Source organism: Rutilus rutilus (assembly GCF_951802725.1).
Source record: "Rutilus rutilus genome assembly, chromosome: 2".
NCBI lineage: Eukaryota > Metazoa > Chordata > Actinopteri > Cypriniformes > Leuciscidae > Rutilus > Rutilus rutilus.
Window position 1 is genome coordinate 47,112,779 of NC_140210.1, and position 18,893 is coordinate 47,131,671.

The following is an 18,893-nucleotide window of genomic DNA, read 5'->3' on the forward strand; positions in this document are numbered from 1 at the left end:
TAGATGAGAGTAAAAGTACAGTAAAGGAGAATTATGTAGATGGGGCAGCATACAGCAGTATACAATCAGACACAACTAAATGTAATACAACTTAAGAACGGTAACGTTCAGAAAGGAAATGAGTTTTGAGCATAGTTTTAAATTCAGAAATAGTATTAACACAACAGAGTGATCGGGGGGAGAGAGTTCCATAGTTTGGGTGCAACAACACTGAATGATCTGCCCCCCACTGAAGCTAGGCGATATCGAGGGACAACTAGAAGGCAGAGTCAGAGGACCGAGCGAGTCGGGGTGTAGGGGTGGAGCAGAGATTTAAAACTGAGCAGGAGGATTTTGAATGTAATACGATAAGCCACTGGAAGCCAAGAAGATCTTTAAATTGGGGTGATATGGGCAGAACGCTCGGTGTGGGTAAGTATTCTAGCAACAGAGTTTTCAATGTATTGCAATCTGGAAATGGAGCTAGCAGCTAGACCAATTAAAAGGGCATTACAGTAATCAAGACGTGATGTGACAAATGCATGGATGACACTCAATTTTCAATATGATAATTAACTGCACAATTACTAGAAATGTGTACCTTGGATATTATACAATTTGCATACATGAACATTTTTTGTCTTTTTCCACAAATTTTTTAAGACGTTTCCAACTCTGACTTTGAACCAATTCTGTAGAATGGCCCATATATTTCAAACATTGTTAAAGACAAGTAAACAGATAATAAAATAAGAACAAAATAAAGAAATGACCAAAAACCACAAATAAATATGACTGAACAAAGTTCAAGAAATTAAATATAGGCCTTATCAAAAGTAAAATAACACAGCACAGTTTTTATTTTTTTTATATATAAATAAAATATAGCCTAGATTAATCATTTTTAAAGTTACAAAAGTTATTCAGTCAAGATCAGTATCTTTAGGAGGATATTTTTAGTAGGCTGTTGCTCGTGCTGAGTGCTCATCTTCATCAGGCTTACTCTCAATCACACTTTTAGTGTCCTTCTTCACATCTGAAATAAGTTGCAGATACTTTTTGTATGTCCATTTTAGCTGAAACTGAATATATCATGACTGATATTTGCGCGGAAGAAACCGCGGTCAGATAAAACCATGCACCTTTAAATTTTACAGGATGTATATTTTTTTCACATGCCTTGTACCCACCTACTTAAGTGTCATTTATCATGCATATATAGAAAACAATTTGTTTGTGAAAATGAATACAAAAATGAAACTAAGGGGGCAAAAATCAGATCTGAGGGGGCAATGCTCCTTTTTGCCCCATCGTGGCGCCGGGCCTGATAATCAAGCATCACCAAAGTAAATGTAAGAATGAAATATGAAAATGTGTTTGTAATAGTGGTAATTGAACATTTTATTATATTAACATTATGTTGACCATTTAAAGAGAAAGCAATTCAATTCAAAAAAAGTTTCACAGACACTCAATATCAGCATAATATGGTGAACACTTTAGACTTCTGGGGCCGTATTCACAAAACATTTTATCTTAGCATTAAGAGTTCTCCTAATTAGCAGAAAATGTTCTTAGGTAAGAGTTTAATCTTAAATCTTATTCGCAAAGCCGCTGAGACCAACTTTTACTAAGGAATAGAGAGAAGTCTCTCTCTAAAGGGGCGGGGTTGACCTTGTTGCTATGGATGATGTCATCACGCTTACTAACTATGCAAACAGTGATTGGCTGATGGGGGAGGAGTGGGCTGGTGTCACTAATTTAAATAGTATATGTTAAGCTAATTGTCAGTCTCTTACATGTCTGCATGGAAAGTGACAAATGAAGTTTTATAAAGCACGTTCAAATGGTCAATATAATCACAGCTCGAGAGGAGGCATATACACAGCCGACTCACCTATACTTACCTCAACAGTTTTCTGCATCCCCCCCACCCCCACCCCCACCCCCGTTCCTCACACTCTCTGCAGCTTCTTAAAGTGTCTTAAAGTTTCTCCTAAATTGACAAGTTTAGAGCTACTTTTAGCCTTTGCATGTTTTGTGTGTACAGACCCTGCTGTTTACTCATTATAACAGCTAGAATAAGATCATATTGACATAGAGCTGCTTGTGATGGAGCAAGACATGATGAACACATCAGAGATTTGGTGTGCTACATTAGCCACTGTCCCGGATTAACCAGGTCACCCCATGTTATACGTTTATTAAAGCAATACATTGTTTTTGACAGTTTTACATGTTTTACATTTGTGGTTTTGTATGTTATAGAAAATTATTAAATTAAATTGATATCATGAAAGCAGTTTAAATAAAATAAAATTAGGACCTCATTCAGAAATTTTACTATCACAAATAGATTGATTCTGTAAAAAAAAAACAACAAAAAAAAACATGACAATACCCAATTCCTTACCAAATACCTATTTCTCACAAATCCCTTTTCTGTTGGCAAAGCATGGGAGATCATTCCAGTTCTGGATGGAGTCTAAAGGCATCAGTTCAACACAGGTCTCATTTCGACCTCCATTATTTGTCTCCTCTTCAAACCAAAACCTGAATAACATGTGGCAACAAGAGTAATTTAGAACACTGTAAAATCCAACAGTCATTCTAATTAACACTTTTTAGTTAACTTTACTTAATGTCTGAAATTAAATGTAAAACTCTTCTAATCTCTACTATTCACATGCTATGCTTTTTTATTCAGAAAACCCAAGTTAAGATTAACTGATTGGTTTGAGTGCCATTTTGTCAAGCAAAAGAAAAGAAAAAATCTTTTTTCTGAGGTGGGGCAATTCTTAATAGACTTTTCACTCATTTCCTCCACTTCTCCACATCTTTCTCTGCTTGCATTCACTGATTTCCCAAAGTTATCTTGAATGTTGAATTGTCAATACATCTGAAAAATTTGAGAGAGCATCACATAAGCTGACTTCATAAATTGATATTGATTTTGAAATTGATTTTTAAAATGTTTTTGTTTGAATTCGCCATTATGGTGATCAGTGTTCCCTTTGGTTGGGCACTTGGACCTTTCTTTATATTACTGTAATTTACTTCCAATTGAAGCACCGATGCAACAATAAATCACTGTTATTTGATTTCAAAGTAAAGGAAGTAATAAATATATAATTGCATAGAATTAATTAAAACATAACCATATTTCTTCACAAACTATGATATTTTACATTTTTATTGCTAACACTTATTGTCATAAACATGCTGTGAAACTATTAATTGGATTGATATAATCCATCTATTGTCATGATTCTGCCATCTTGTCTTTGATTTTTCCCTGGTCTTGAGGCAGAATCATGACAGACCCATGTTTTATGTACAAGCACATGGCCATTTGTTTGGGCCATGTGTTTGTGTTGTCTCGTTCCTCGCCCCGCCCCCTTGTTATCCTCATTTAGTCTTCATTGCTTTACCCTCGTCACCTGTTTCCCTCATTAGTTTCTCCCTTTTTTAATCCCCTTGTGTTTGCTGTCCTGTGCCGGTTCATTGTTATTCATTGTGAAACCTACTGTGAGTACCTGTTCAAAGGCTTGTCTAGAAAGAAGAGTTTGATCCTGTCTTAGCTGTTAGTTTATTGTTTAGTTATCTGTCTGAGTCTTAGTCAAGTCTTGTTAGTCTTATACAGTCAATCCTGTCTTGTTTTGCCCCCTCGTGGGTTTTGTTTTCTGTTTTTTTGTAATAAACGTAGTTCACTTGCATACTGTCTGCTTTTGGGTTCATCTCCTTGCACCATCATAACATCTATATTTGTGAGAATATCTTGCAATTGATCATGCTTGAGTCACACACAGACTTCAACATTCAGCATTCAACACAACAACACAACAACACAACAATGGTAACAATTACATTTTATTTAAAATGTACCCTCAATAAAAGTACCCTCAATTATTTTTTAATTACTAGAACTCTTGTGTAAGTGAACTAAGCATTTGTCAGTAAAACATGCTATTCCTATTTTGCTTTACTTGTTTTTTTTAAGGCAATCAGTTTGCATGCTTTTTTAAGTCTAATTAGATTTTACATTGTAAAGGCAGCTAGAGGACAAATAATGGAGAGAAGAGTTGTGTTTTGCAAAAAAAACTTTGGTTTTGGTATTTATTAGGGCTGGGCGATATATCGCACGATATTGTTATGCGCATCTCATCAGTAAAGCCGGTTCCTTGATTAGCAGTAAATCGCCATCACCTGCTTTCAGATGGAGCGGCATTTACTACAAAGAGCCGTAGTTAACTGACAAGCTGAGCCCTATCGCATCAATATCGCGGACGTATCGCCAGCGATAATTATTGCGATATGGCTCAGCTTGTCAGTTAACTACGGCTCTTTGTACACAGCAAAAACTCCAGTGTTAAATTAACACTCCTGGGAGTGTATATGAACACTCAAGAGTGTTGAAGTTAATGAGATAATTAAGTGATTCATTTAGTGATGATTGATCATTATTGAAGACACCTGATGGTAACAAGCAGAATCACTGAAGGAGAAAATCACAAATTGTAAGCCACCGTTATGGTGATCATTGTTTGCTTTAGTTGGGCTCTTGACCCTTATATGTTTACTTTAGATTTTGTTTGGCTGCTGTATCTGAGTTACAACTGCCAGATGAACAAAGAATAAAGTGATCTGATGATGTTGGTTATGTTATGACATTCATCATTTGAACTTGATCACTGAACTCATTAAGATCCTTCTTTCTGACTTAGATTTATGTTGTTGGTTACAGCATAACTGTGAATCTGAATAAATGCAGTTAAATCAAACTATCTCAATAAGTTTCATTTTTCAGATCACAGCATGATTATGTCAAAAAAATAACCAACACTATCAGATCACACTTTTCTTTGTTCATTTGACTGTTATACATCAATAACAGCAGACAAACAACAGTAAAATCTAAAGTAAATATATAAGGGTCAAGAGCCCAACTAAAGCAAACACCCATCACCATAACGGTGGCTTACAATTTGTGATTTTCTCCTTCAGGTATTCTGCTTGTTAACATCAGGTGTCTTCAATAATGCTCAATCATCACTAAATTAATCACTTAATTATCTCATTAACTTTAACACTCTTGAGTGTTAATTTAACACTCATATTTTAACACTTTACACTCTTGACTGTGGACTCATATACACTCCCAGCCCCAGGAGTGTTAATTTAACACCGCTCCATCTGAAAGCAGGTGATGGCGATTTACTACTAATCAAGGAACCGGCTTTACTGACGAGATGCGCATAACAAAATCGTGCGATATATCGCCCAGCCCTAGTATTTATTGAACAGTTGGGTCTTCGGCAGAGGTGGAAAGTCCAGGCTCAGAAAGTAAAAGTCCTGCTCAGTATTTTGTTCCAATCACCTGGATTTGCTAATTCAGCAGGAGAGAGAACTAATTAGTGAAATCAGCTCACAGCAAAAACTCCAGCATTAAAACCCTTGTGTGGTGTTCGGGTCATTTTGACCCGGAGAGAATTTTCTTTTACCCCAAAATACTAGTTAATGTTATCGCTTTGGACTGAAACTTAGTGACTTTATTCACAGATGGTATAACTACTTCTCAAATGTTTTTTGACAATTTTCTTACTTTTTTAGGGGGGATTTTTTCACCTTGTTACACTTGTGGTCTTCCCGGTCAAAAATGACCGGACTACAAGAAATTGCTTAGAAATCACTTGTTATGCAATATTATCACCCAATATTGGATTCAATCGTTTTGTCAACTTGTTCTCTTTCAATTAGGACTGGTTTTATATTTCTATTTGCATCTGATTAATCGTAGGCCTCATTTATTTGACAGTAGGCATCTCATTTTTTGAGTAAAAAAAACATTATTTTTGAATAATTTTGGAAATTTTAAATAAAATCTGAAGAAAATTGGCACTGTTGATCACACTAGTCTACTTTAATATTTCACCAGGAATTTTGTTTTGAAAAACTTTTATTTTGTACAAAATGGCACATTGTCACACTTGTGGTCTTCCCGGTCAAAAATGACCGGCCTACAAAAAATTGCTTATAAATCACTCTTTATGCAATATTATCACCAAATATTGGATTCAATCTTTTTGTCAACTTGTTCTCTTTCAATTAGGACTGGTTTTATATTTCTATTTGCATCTGATTAATTGTAGGCCTCATTTATTTGAGATTAGGCATCTCAATTTTTGAGTAAAACATTTTTATATTTTTGAATAATTTTGGGAAAATAAAATAAAATCTGAAGAAAATTGGCACTGTTGATCACACTAGTGTACTTTAATTTTTCACCAGGAATTTGGTTTTGAAAAACTTTTATTTTTTACAATATGGCACAGAGTTACACTTGTGGTGTTCCACTGGGCCATTGAGGGCCATTGTGGGCCATTGTTTCAATGGGCCATTGAAAGTGAATGGGAGAGACCAATGCAAACAATGAATGGAACAACACAAAATAGGTATCATTTTAAAGCTTAGAATCTCAGCTTTTTAATGCATCTAATCACTTTGATCAACTCCTAACGAGAGCCGAGTTATCTCTCTAAAACAGAGTGTACCACCCGCAGGCGCCACCTAGCTGCGAAATAAATAATCATAATATTTTTCAAAACTTTTACCTTGATCAACTTAAAATAGGTGTCATTTGAAAGCTTAGAGTCTGACATTTACAATGAATGTAGCCAATTTGATAAACTCCTAAGTAGTGCTGAGTTATTTGCTGATAAAAAAAAAAAAAAAAATTCATAATTTATAAACTACTTTTTTGTACTACATTCAGCAATATGTCAAATACATCATACAGCTCAGATAGTCCTGTGTCATATGTCATTTGAAAGGTCTCAATGAGTAGAATACAGCAAGCATAATTGTTTCAGGCTTTTTATTAAACTTGAGCGAGGTTTTTGTAAAAGAAGCCCTTCAAGAGACCCATGTGTAAACCATATATGGATGATGGAATTTTAGACACATTTCCGCTCGTAACTTCATGAAACATGCTCCGATTGTGGAAAATGACACATCATTATTTACAGCAGATGCTTACAATTAAAATGAGTCCAAACTCAACATAATCCATCACACAGAACTAAATATATTCCTCATGGAGTTCTAACACAAAAAATACCACAGACACACAGACTCACATAGCCAAGCAAGGTAGCTTAGACTTGGCCTTTTTACTCGTATATTCATGAAACATACATCGATCATGAAAAATGAAACATGGTTATTTACAGCAGGAGCTCACGATTAAAAAGAGCCCAAACTCAGCATAATCCATCACTCAGATCTAAAGATATTCCTCATGGCGTTTTAACACAAAAAATACCACAGACGCACCTAGCCAAGTATATACTCATGAAGCTCTCACGTTTGGTTTTCGCTCATAACTTCACAAAGCATGCACAGATCGTAGAAAAATGTACATCATTATTTTGAGTAGACTATCACAATTAAAAAGAGCCCAAACTCAGCATAATCCATCACTCAGATCTAAAGATATTCCTAATGGAGTTGTAACACACAAACCCCCACAGGCGCTCACAGAGCCTTGAATATAGATGTAGCCTAGCACTTATGTCGCGTTTTAACTCATAACTCAATGAAGCATGCATAAATTGTGAAAAATGGCACATCATTATTTACATGAGATTGTTAAGATTAAAAAGAGCCCAAACTCACCATAATCCATCACATGCACATATGTGTACATAAACAATGAACATGCTCCTGAAAACTTTTCAGTCTCTCCCATTCACTTTCAATGGCCCATTGAAACAATGGCCCTCAATGGCCCAGTGGAACACCACAAGTGTAACTCTGTGCCATTTTGTACAAAATAAAAGTTTTTCAAAATCAAATTCCTGGTGAAAAATTAAAGTAGACTAGTGTGATCAACAGTGCCAATTTTCTTCAGATTTTATTTAATATTTCCAAAATTATTCAAAAATAATGTTTTTTTTACTCAAAAAATGAGATGCCTACTCTCAAATAAATGAGGCCTACGGTTAATCAGATGCAAATAGAAATATAAAACCAGCCCTAATTGAAAGAGAACAAGTTGACAAAAAGATTGAATCCAATATTGGGTGATAATACAACATAACAAGTAATTTATAAGCTATTTTGTGTAGTCCGGTCATTTTTGACCGGGAAGACCACAAGTGTGACAATGTGCCATTTTGTACAAAATAAAAGTTTTTCAAAACAAAATTCCTGGTGAAATATTAAAGTAGACTAGTGTGATCAACAGTGCCAATTTTCTTCAGATTTTATTTAATATTTCCAAAATTATTCAAAAATATTGTTTTTTTTACTCAAAAAATTAGATGCCTACTGTCAAATAAATGAGGCCTATGATTATTCAGATGCAAATAGAAATATAAAACCAGTCCTAATTGAAAGAAAACAAGTTGACAAAACGATTGAATCCAAAATTGGGTGATAATATTGCATAACGAGTGATTTATAAGCAATTTTTTGTAGGCCGGTCATTTTTGACCGGGAAGACCACAAGTGTGACAATGTGCCATTTTGTACAAAATAAAAGTTTTTCAAAACAAAATTCCTGGTGAAAAATTAAAGTAGACTAGTCTGATAAACAGTGCCAATTTTCTTCAGATTTTATTTAATATTTCCAAAATTATTCAAATATAATGTTTTTTTTTACTCAAAAAATGAGATCCCTACTGTCAAATAAATGAGGCCTTCGATTATTCAGATGCAAATAGAAATATAAAATCAGTTCTAATTGAAAGAAAACAAGTTGACAAAAATATAGAATCCAAAATTGGGTGATAATATTGCGTAACGAGTGATTTATAAGCAATTTTTTGTAGGCCGGTCATTTTTGACCGGGAAGACCACAAGTGTGACAATGTGCCATATTGTACAAAATAAAAGTTTTTCAAAACAAAATTCCTGGTGAAAAATTAAAGTAGACTAGTGTGATAAACAGTGCCAATTTTCTTCAGATTTTATTTAATATTTCCAAAATTATTCAAAAATAATGTTTTTTTTACTCAAAAAATGAGATCCCTACTGTCAAATAAATGAGGCCTACGATTAATTAGATGCAAATAGAAATATAAAACCAGTCCTAATTGAAAGAGAACAAGTTGACAAAAAGATTGAATCCAATATTGGGTGAAAATATAGTATAATGAGAGATTTATAAGCTATTTTTTATAGTCCGGTCATTTTTGACCGGGAAGATCCCAGGGGTTATAGGGTTTTGAACACCACACAAGGGTTAAATGAACTCTCCTGGGAGTTTATTTGGCTCCAGACTCAAGAGTGTTAAAGTGTTAAAATGTTAATGAGCTAATTAAGTGATTAATTGAGTGATGATTAACCATTATTGAAGACACCTGATGTTAACAAGCAGAATCACTGAATGAGAGAAATACAAAATTTAATCACCATTATGGAGATCAGTGTTTGCTTTAGTTGGGCTCTTGACCCTTACATGTTTTCCTTTAGGTTTTAATTGGCTGCTGTATCTGAGTTATAACAGCCAGATGAACAAAGATTATATATAACAAAGGTTATATTTTAACATAATCATCATTTGACCTGAATCACTGAACTCATTTAGAGCCTAATCTCTGACTTAAATGCATATTAGTCATTACAGCATCTCAGTGATTCTACAGAATAAGATAAAGTTTGTTAAATATAAACCAAATAATTTCTTAAAAGTTGTTCTGATATTAAACAACAACAACAACAAAATCTTTCTTTAAGGCACACACATACATCAAGATTCAGAGTATGAATCTCAACAATGGTGACAAAAAGAATATTACTAAGACAATTCAGATAATAATTTATTCATACTGCAATGCATGATGGGAGCCATAAATGAGTTTTGATTGGTGGCACCCAGAATGCACTGCAACATGCTTTATTATTGTCACCATTGTTGAGAATCACAGGCTGATTCTTGATGTCTGTGTGTCCGAATAAAATACCTTATCAAAGTCTTTTGATCAGAACAGCTTTTAAGAAATCTTTTTGATTATATTGAAAGTGTTGAAAATAGTATACTGTAGAATCACAGGCAGCTGTAATCAACAAGGTAAACCTAACTCTCTAAATGAGTTTTGCGATTCAGGTCAAATGATGTTTATGTCAAAACATAACCAACACCACCTGATCAGATTTTCTTGTTGTTCATCTGGGAGTTATAACTCAGATACAACAACAGGCAAACAAAATCTAGCGTTATTAGTTTAAGGGTCAAGAGCCCAACTAAAGCCAACTTTAACACTCTTGAGTCTGGAGCCAAATAAACTCCCAGGAGAGTTCATTTAACACTGGAGTTTTTGCTGTGTGAGTTCATGGGTGGAATAAACATATGGCAGGACTTTTACTTTTTGACCCCTGGACTTTCCACCTCTGGTCTTCGGTTATTTTTAGAGGTTGTGATGGTCTCATGTTTAAAATACTTTCACAGTGATTGTCTGTGAGTGTTTTATCACTTACTTTTGCTCCAGTGTTGAATTATCCACCCATTTCATGATCCCCTCGTTCTCAGTGTCAGACAAACCAATCCACACTCTCTCCTTGATGAATGAAGTTATGTGTTTCTGTGTAAATAAAAACAGGAATAAGTGTGATTCCTCTCATTGATTAACAGACACTAACACAAACTCACCTGCTTCTCTTCAGTGTTGATAATGACCAGATCACCACCATGATCCCTGCAGTACTGCCTGCTCTCAGACCAGCTCATCGACTCATTGGATTTGAACAAACATACAGGCCCATGCGGATTTCCTAACAGAAACTCCCATTTTAAAAACTCTATGGATAAATATAAAGAAAAGGATGAAAAAGAATTAAAAACAGATTCATACTGACCTTGTTTGGATTTTTCCTTCTTTAGTTCTTCACTCAAAGATGTGACGTTGCTTTCTAACTCCACTTTCGTCTGAATCAACTGGGTTTTCTCAGCAGAGAGATCTTTGACTCTGGTCTCCAACTGGGTTTTCTCAGCAGAGAGATCTTTGACTCTGGTCTCCAGCTCCAGTTCCTTCTGATTCAACTGGGTTTTCTCAGCAGAGAGATCTTTGACTCTGGTCTCCAACTGGGTTTTCTCAGCAGAGAGATCTTTGACTCTGGTCTCCAGCTCCAGTTCCTTCTGATTCAACTGGGTTTTCTCAGCAGAGAGATCTTTGACTCTGGTCTCCAACTGGGTTTTCTCAGCAGAGAGATCTTTGACTCTGGTCTCCAGCTCCAGTTTCTTCTGATTCAACTGGCCTTTCTCAGCATTGCGATCATTGACTCTGGTCTCCAACTGGCTTTTCTCAGCAGAGAGATCATTGTCTCTGGTCTCCAGCTCCAGTTTCTTCTGACTCAAAGAGTTGGAACTGTTCTTCAGTTGGTCTTTTTCAGTCATTAGATCAATGTTATTGTCCTGTAAGCTGATGGTAGTGTGATTGAACTCTTCAACTGTGTTCTTGTTACTCTTTAACAGGTCTCTCTTTGCTGTTATGGTGCTGCAGTGTATGTGCTGCAGTGTGATGATGACCAGCAGAAGAACACAAATGAGCCCGAGACACACTGTCATCAACACCAAACACCTGCTTCCTCCTGTCAAACAGATAGAACACACACAGATATCAATTAACAACCATTCACATATTATGCATATATATTTATAATATATTACTTTTGTTACCATTGTTGTGTTTTGCATGCTGAATGTTAACGTCTATGTGTAACTCAACCATGACCAATTGCCACGATATTGTCACAAATCTTGTAAAAATATAGAGAGATTATATCAACCCAATTAAAACCTTCATAAGGTGTTTATGACATAAGTGTTGACAATACAGTTTAAAAAGATTAATAACAAAAATGAAAAACTAGATAATGATTTAGTTTGGTCACCTTTTAAAAGCAACCTATTTATTATTTCCCTTCCTTTAAAATCAAACAATGGTGATTTCACCGTTTTCAATTGTTGCATTGGCGCATCAATTGGAAGTGAAATACAATAATATAAATGAAGGTCCAAGTGACCAACCAAATGGAACACTGATCATCATAATGGTGAGTTAAAACTAAAACATTTTAGGAAAATCAACATCAATTGATGAAGTCAGCTCATGTGACGTTCTCTCAAAATTTTCAGTTGTATTTACAATTCAACATTCAAGATGACTTTGAGAAATGAGTGAATGCAACTAAAGAAAGATAACTGCAGAAGTGGGGAAATAAGTGAAAAGTCTATTAAGAATTACCATTAAGTCTATTATTTATTTATTTATTTATTTTTGCCTGACAAAATTGCACTCAAACCAATCAATATTAACTTGGGTTTTATGAATAACCAAAGCATAGTATGTGAATAATACAGATTACTAGATTTTTACAATTAATTTAAGACATTAAGTAAAGTTTACTAAAAAGTGTTAGTTTGAACAACTGTTGGATTTTTAAGAGTAAAAAAGGAATAACTTAAATTTTATGTAACAGTTTTCAGTTACTCAAACATTGCTCCATGACCAACTCCATCTCTGCGTCAGAATAAAATTTCTACTTACTGCACATTGGAGCTTTTTCTTCATCCTGCCAGAGACTCTCTGTTTGTGATCCAGTTGTGCCTTCGGTAACTCTGTTTACAATATACCTGCCTGATTTCATTATTTGCTCTAACTCGTAGTCTTACAATACAGTAATCTATGTGTTCACAGATGAGCTGCGGTCTGTACTGTAAGACTGGGTTTCCTGCTAAGAAAGAACATGAAATCAAACATCCTGCATTAAACAATAAAAATCAGTAATCTGGAGATTAGAAGAAAGAGCATAAGGACCGCCTTGCCCAGACTTCTCTCCTCTCCCCCTATGAGCCCCCCCTCTCCCTACTTCCCTCCTTTCACCCTGACTCAAGTCACTGAAAGTTCACTAAGAATGTCAATATAAAACACATGATGTATCTTGTGAATATATTGTTGTTTCCCAGTCAAATTTGGTGTAAGTCTCAGTGCATTTGGTAAAATGGTCTCAATTTCACAACAGTCACTTATATAATGTGCAAGACTGAAAAGTCTGTTCTCCGTTTTGGGTGATGTCTCTTCAGGATATATGATAATCATGGCTCCTTTCCCCCAAAACCAGGTGTGACCTTTGGGGCACGAGAGTAGGTCCAACAAATCCCACATTTTTTTGTGTAAATATTTACAACTCTTCTGTTCTAGGTATTTAAGGTAAACTGGCATAACAGTCTATAGCCGCGTTTCCACCGCAGGAACTTTCCCCAGGAACTAGGAACTTTGGGCTGGTACTCGATGTGTTTACACCGCAGGAACCAGGGTCTAAATGAATTTCCCCCTCCGATAGTCCCTGCTCATGAGGTAGTACTTTTTCAAAGTTCAGGAACTTTCAGGGGTGGGACTTGTGCGCTGCACAAGCTGATTGGTTGTGTTCACGCCGCATTTTGGTTGGATGACTCCACGCAGCATTTTCTTTATTTTTAACCTCCCTTTTAAAAAGTGGCTTCATGCAGTAAAGTTGTCTGTCTGCAAATATGGAATTTAATAAAAAAAACTGGGGGACTGGCGACGAGTTTCAGGCTTTATTATTTGGGTATTTGTGGAAGAGGAAACTTTATGCGCGTTCGTCACAGCCATCTCACGGCCAATGTCCGCAATAGCTGATAACATACAATTTTATATCTAACGTTAGCATTACGAGCTCTGAACACGCTTTATCAGTGCTCGTCTCTTTTCTGCCACAGCTTTTAATATTAAGTCATTATGTTTACACATTGTCATCTATTGCAAGGCAAACCATGTTACAAATTTACTATAACAGGATTGAAATAGCGCATTGAGGTGTAACAAACAACTATTTACAAGACTGTCACTATTTATGATTGATAGACGGGGTTCAGGCTTTTTTTAAAGAGTATTTGCGCAAAAGGAAATTTTTGCGCGTTCGTCCCAGTCATCTCACAACGTACCTTGTCTTAATTTTATACGCATACAAGCTTTCTGAACACGCTTTAGTATCAGTGCTCGTCTATTTTGTTATGTTAATTACCTCGTTAGTAAACCAATAACTGCAGCACAGTTTGAATCTCCTCCATACTTATAAATGTGGCGCTCAAAACTGATTACTGTCCGTCGCAGACTGGGAGGAGCAGTTGCGCGCAGTTTACCTTCCCGGTACTTTAGACCGCGGTGTAAACGCAGAAAGCAACCGGTCTGGGGCAAAAAAGGTTCCTGGGAAAAAAGTTCCTGGGACAAATTGTTCCGGGTAATTTCGGTGGAAAAGCGGCTTATGGAAATCTGTAACCAGGAAACCCCCACACAGGGCTGAGTACATATCTACACTGTACACCAGGGATGGGCAAATGCTGTCCTGGAGGGCCACTGTCCTGCAGAGTTTAGCTCCAACCCTGATAAACTCTCCTGTTTGTAGCTTTCTAGTAATCCTGAAGACATTGATTAGCTGGTTCAGGTGTGTTTGATTAGGGTCCCAGATAGACAGCAACCATTAAAATAATGTTAATGTGTCAATGTTAACTGCATTGAATCAACATCTCTTTTGCTCCCGCAATTAATGTTGAAAAAATGTTGAAATTTGATCCATAAATCAATGGTAATGGCATTGAGTCAATGTTACAATGTGATGTTAGTTCAACATAATGCTTGTACTCTCAGAAAAGGAAACACAACAATTACAACTGACTTACAGCCACACAGTTCCTGTTTTTAAATAAAGCAACCGGCAGCATAGTGATGGCAGTCTGACACTGAAGCTTTGATACGTGTTTCAAACCATTAACTACAATTCCATTTGAACCACTGCTCTGAAGGTTAGGTGCATGCACTAGATTTATTGTATTTCACTCGTCTTAAAGTCTCCTGTCCACTATCTAGCCGGGATCATTTAGATGCAGCTTTGGCACTTCACCAGGCGAGGGCGCTGTTACTGAAGCTTCAAGTAATGAACCCATTTTCAAAACAATTCTTCTAAATGGTTCAATGCTTCACCAAAGCTTCATTTGCCCATCACTACTGCAGCATAACATCAGTGTTTCTCTGCTCATCTTTGACTGAAGCACAGGCTCTACTCTCCAGCACAATGGTGACCCACACAACTAATGAATTAAACTAACAGATCTCTCCTGCATCATCTTGCTCAAAAACACATAAAACATTAATCAAATTGATACAATTTTATATTTACTCTTCTTATCAGTTATTGACTTTGCATTACTTATTCACTAATATTTCAGAGAAATTAACTTCTTTCATTTAGTAAATCTGACTCTTACGTTTTACAGTAGGCTATACAGTGTTTGTTAATAGTCACAATCATCATCTAGTGGCCTGATTTACTGATCTTATTTATTGTCTAATGCATTTTTATGGGTGATGTTTCGTATTTTTGATTGTGGTATCACTGAGATTTTACAGATGAAGATCTATCAGAGTTTTAACATACAGAAGAGAGGAAGGATTTTAAAAACAGCAAATGCTCTCAACATTTCTATCTTCCATATCATCCAGACACACAAAGACATCAAGAATTGGCGTATGAATCTCAACAATGGTGACAATCAAAAGTTTTATGGTGAAATGCATGTTGGGTACCATCAGTTTGTTGAGGATCAGTGCTGATGGCTGTCGTGTTGATGAGGCCTTCACAGGGTAAAGTGAAAATATACATAAATCTGTTAGTCGAGTCGAAAGCCTCGACTAACAGAGTAACACTTGAGTACACAAGAGTAACACTTGACGATGTGTGATGTAGGATGTAGGAGTAGAGTAAGCTGAACTAAGTGAACTAAAATGTCCATTTATTTAGAGGGAGATCCAGTGCACTGACCTCACAAAACTTTTTTTTAAGTCTCGTGTTTTTACTTGATTTTTAGTTTGAGCCAAAATAACTTTTTTTTATTCAAAAATGTTCATAATTGGAATGTGAAGTGCTAAATTGATGTAATTACATTAGAGTTATGCTGTATGTTTACTATAATGCCAATTGACCAAAGCACAAGCAATTCAACTCAAATGCAGTTTCACAGACACTCAATATTAGAATAACTGATGAATCAGGGCAATCTGGGACAGTTTAGACTTCATCGTGAGAAACTGGATGTTGTGAGTTTTTATTATAGCAATAAAAGATAATGATAATTTTACATTTCCTTTCATCTAAATATCAGCTTGTGATTTTGTATATTACAGAAAAGAATGAAATAAAATGTATATTTAAGAAGTTTATATAAAATGAAGCAGACTGTTTTAAAAAGCAGAAACCTCAATTAGAAATCAGGCATTCACAATAAGATGATTCCATAAAATAATGGAAGTAAAACCACAAGAAGACGGGATGAAGCCTATTTCTCACAAATCCCTTTTCTCTTCTCAGAGCATGGGAGATCATTCCAGTTGTTCAGGTTTGAAGATGAACATGAAGACATAATTTCAACACAGTCTTCAATTCCGAGATCATCATTCGGCTCACCCTCAGTCCAAAACCTAAATAACGTATTAGATGTCCAGTTATTCAGAACCCCACATCTTTTCGTTCAGGAATACAAAATAAGCAGATGCTTTTGAATTTATTTATAGGAAGTATCATTTATTGTGGATGCTGTCATGATTGTGTTTGTAGAAAATATATTTTCATTTGTTTTCTTAAAGTTATAATGGTCTCATTTAATTTAATGAGATTACAAAAGACCAACCAACTAAATCCACAGTGGTTTTCTGTGAGTGTTTTCTATCATCACTTACCCTTGATTCAGTGTTGAATTATCCACCCATTTCAAATTGCCCTCGTTCTCAATGTCAGACAAACCAATCCACACTCTCTCCTTGAATGAACTTATGCACCTCTGTGTGTGAATAAAAACAGGAATAAGTGTGATTCCTCTCATTCATTAAAGCTACAATATGTAAGATTTTTGTAATAAAATATCCAAAAGTGCAATATATTTCCTGCAGTTGTGTACTTACAATATCCCAAAAGTTCCCAAAGATTTGTAATTTTAGAGAAATTCCAATTTTAAATAATGGCTTGTCCCGAATCACTTGTCGCCTGTCAATGACGCAATATCCGCGTTAACCCATATTTTGGTTGAATGTAAAAATATTAGTTTTAGGAAAATTGAACTTAATTTTTTTGGACAAAATTTAGACTGTTAACCTTATTCAACTAAACGGCATTGGATTAACCTTATGTAATTAACTTAAGTTAATTGAAATAAATAATGTTACATAAATCCAATGGAACCTGTTGACATAAAAAAGTTAATTAAAGCCAACATAGCATTTTTTTGAGTGTAGTTTTATGTCACATACTTTAACAGTCACTCACACAAACTCACCTGCTTCTCTTCAGTGTTGATAATGACCAGATCAGCTCCTTGATCTCTGCAGTACTGCCTGCTCTTCGACCAGCTCATCGGCTTATTGGACATGAAGAAGCCATCTAAACTACACTGATATCCTAACATAAACACACACACTAAAGCTGTGTACATGAAAGATAAAGAAAAGTAGGAATACAAAAAAAATGGATTCTAACCTTCTTTAAAAACTTTTGTCATTTCCTCACTCAAAGACGCGACGCTGGTCTCCAGTTCCAGTTTCTTCTGATTCAAAGCATCAACACTTCTCTTTAACTGGCTTTTCTCAGCGCTGAGATCATTGACTCTGGTCTCTAACTCCAGTTTCTTCTGACTCAAAGAGTTGAAGTTGTTCTTCAGTTGGTCTTTTTCAGTCATTAGATCAGTGTAATTGTCCTGTAAGCTGATGATAGTGTGATTGAACTCTTCAACTGTGTTCTTGTAACTCTTTAACAGGTCTCTCTCTGCTGTGATGGTGATGTACAGTGTGATGAAGACCAGCAGAAGAACACAAATGAGCCCGAGACACACTGTCTTCAACACCAAACACCTGCGTCCTCCTGAAAAACAGAGAAAACACACACATATCAGTGTATACCTTTCATATTATTAGAAATTAAGTTTTAAATCAACCCTTGTAATCTATACCTTTGTCTTTAGAAAGCAGGGCTTTTTAGTATGTTATTTTATAAGACAAACATCTGGAATTGCTTTGATAAAATATCACAATAAGGTCATGTTGATAAAAAAAAAAAAAAAAAAAAAAAAAAAAAAATCCATGTTAATCACCTTCATATAAAATATATTTTATATTCAAAATTCATAGGAAAAAATGCTTGAAATTGTACATACTGTGTTTTTGAGGTTTTCCTTCATCCTGGCCAGTTGTGTCAATACCATCTTCATAACTTGCATAAATGGCATCAAATTCCATGATCTGCACTTGTGTCTTATGGTACGTCTTAACAGATGAGCTGCGATCTTCAGAATGATGAGTAGCGTTTTCAAGTTAGTGCTAATCCCAAACAGGAAGTGATTTCATTGACACTGCATTTAATGACAATATAGACTTCCAGTCTGAAACTCTCCTCAGACCCAAACTATGACTATATTGTACATTCAGACATGGTGATATAAAAGGCAACAAGAGGAATCTGTGACCAAAAATGAACAACCTTACAGGACAAGTCTAACTGGACCTTTATTAACTTAAAGGGGTTGAATCATAATTTGCATCAGTGTGGCATCCAGGGACAGACGATGATCCCTACAGCTATTAAACACAAAGGAGTTACAACATTTTCACAGTATATATGAAGGTGTTTGTGTTCTGCATTTTGCATTATCTGTTTGCGTGTGTGCAAAACAGCAGAATTTTTTTTTTTTATATATAACTCCGATTGTATTCGTCTGAAACAATAATGTCATATACACCTAGGACGGCTTCAGGGTGAGTAAATCATGGAACAACTTCACAAACAGCATTGCCAGCTTCACTTATTACCAATTACAATTAATAGAGGTGTAGATGTTGATGGTTTATTGG

At 35.5% G+C, this 18,893-nt stretch overlaps 2 protein-coding genes across 3 annotated transcripts; both read right to left on the reverse strand.

Moving 5' to 3' along the window:
* Positions 1–1,363: 1,363 nt before the first annotated feature.
* On the reverse strand, positions 1,364–12,752 carry LOC311285813 (uncharacterized protein). Of its 2 annotated transcripts, none has more exons than XM_084401614.1 (5): positions 12,528–12,752; positions 10,837–11,568; positions 10,631–10,752; positions 10,459–10,562; positions 1,364–2,532 (listed from the first exon to the last, which is right to left on the reverse strand). In XM_084401614.1, the coding sequence occupies exons 1-5, from the start codon at positions 12,625–12,627 to the stop codon at positions 2,400–2,402; spliced, it is 1,191 nt and encodes a 396-aa protein (XP_084257740.1). In that variant the 5' UTR covers positions 12,628–12,752; the 3' UTR covers positions 1,364–2,399. The 2 variants fall into 2 exon arrangements, with proteins under 2 accessions (XP_084257740.1, XP_084257741.1); XM_084401615.1 differs by having other exon boundaries at positions 2,126–2,878.
* Positions 12,753–16,086: 3,334 nt separating this feature from the next.
* Positions 16,087–18,331, reverse strand: LOC311285820 (uncharacterized protein). Its single transcript, XM_084401624.1, has 5 exons — positions 18,200–18,331; positions 17,527–17,907; positions 17,327–17,448; positions 16,734–16,834; positions 16,087–16,475 (listed from the first exon to the last, which is right to left on the reverse strand). Exons 1-5 carry the CDS (start codon positions 18,279–18,281, stop codon positions 16,334–16,336), a joined length of 828 nt encoding a protein of 275 aa, XP_084257750.1. The 5' UTR covers positions 18,282–18,331; the 3' UTR covers positions 16,087–16,333.
* Positions 18,332–18,893: the final 562 nt, after the last annotated feature.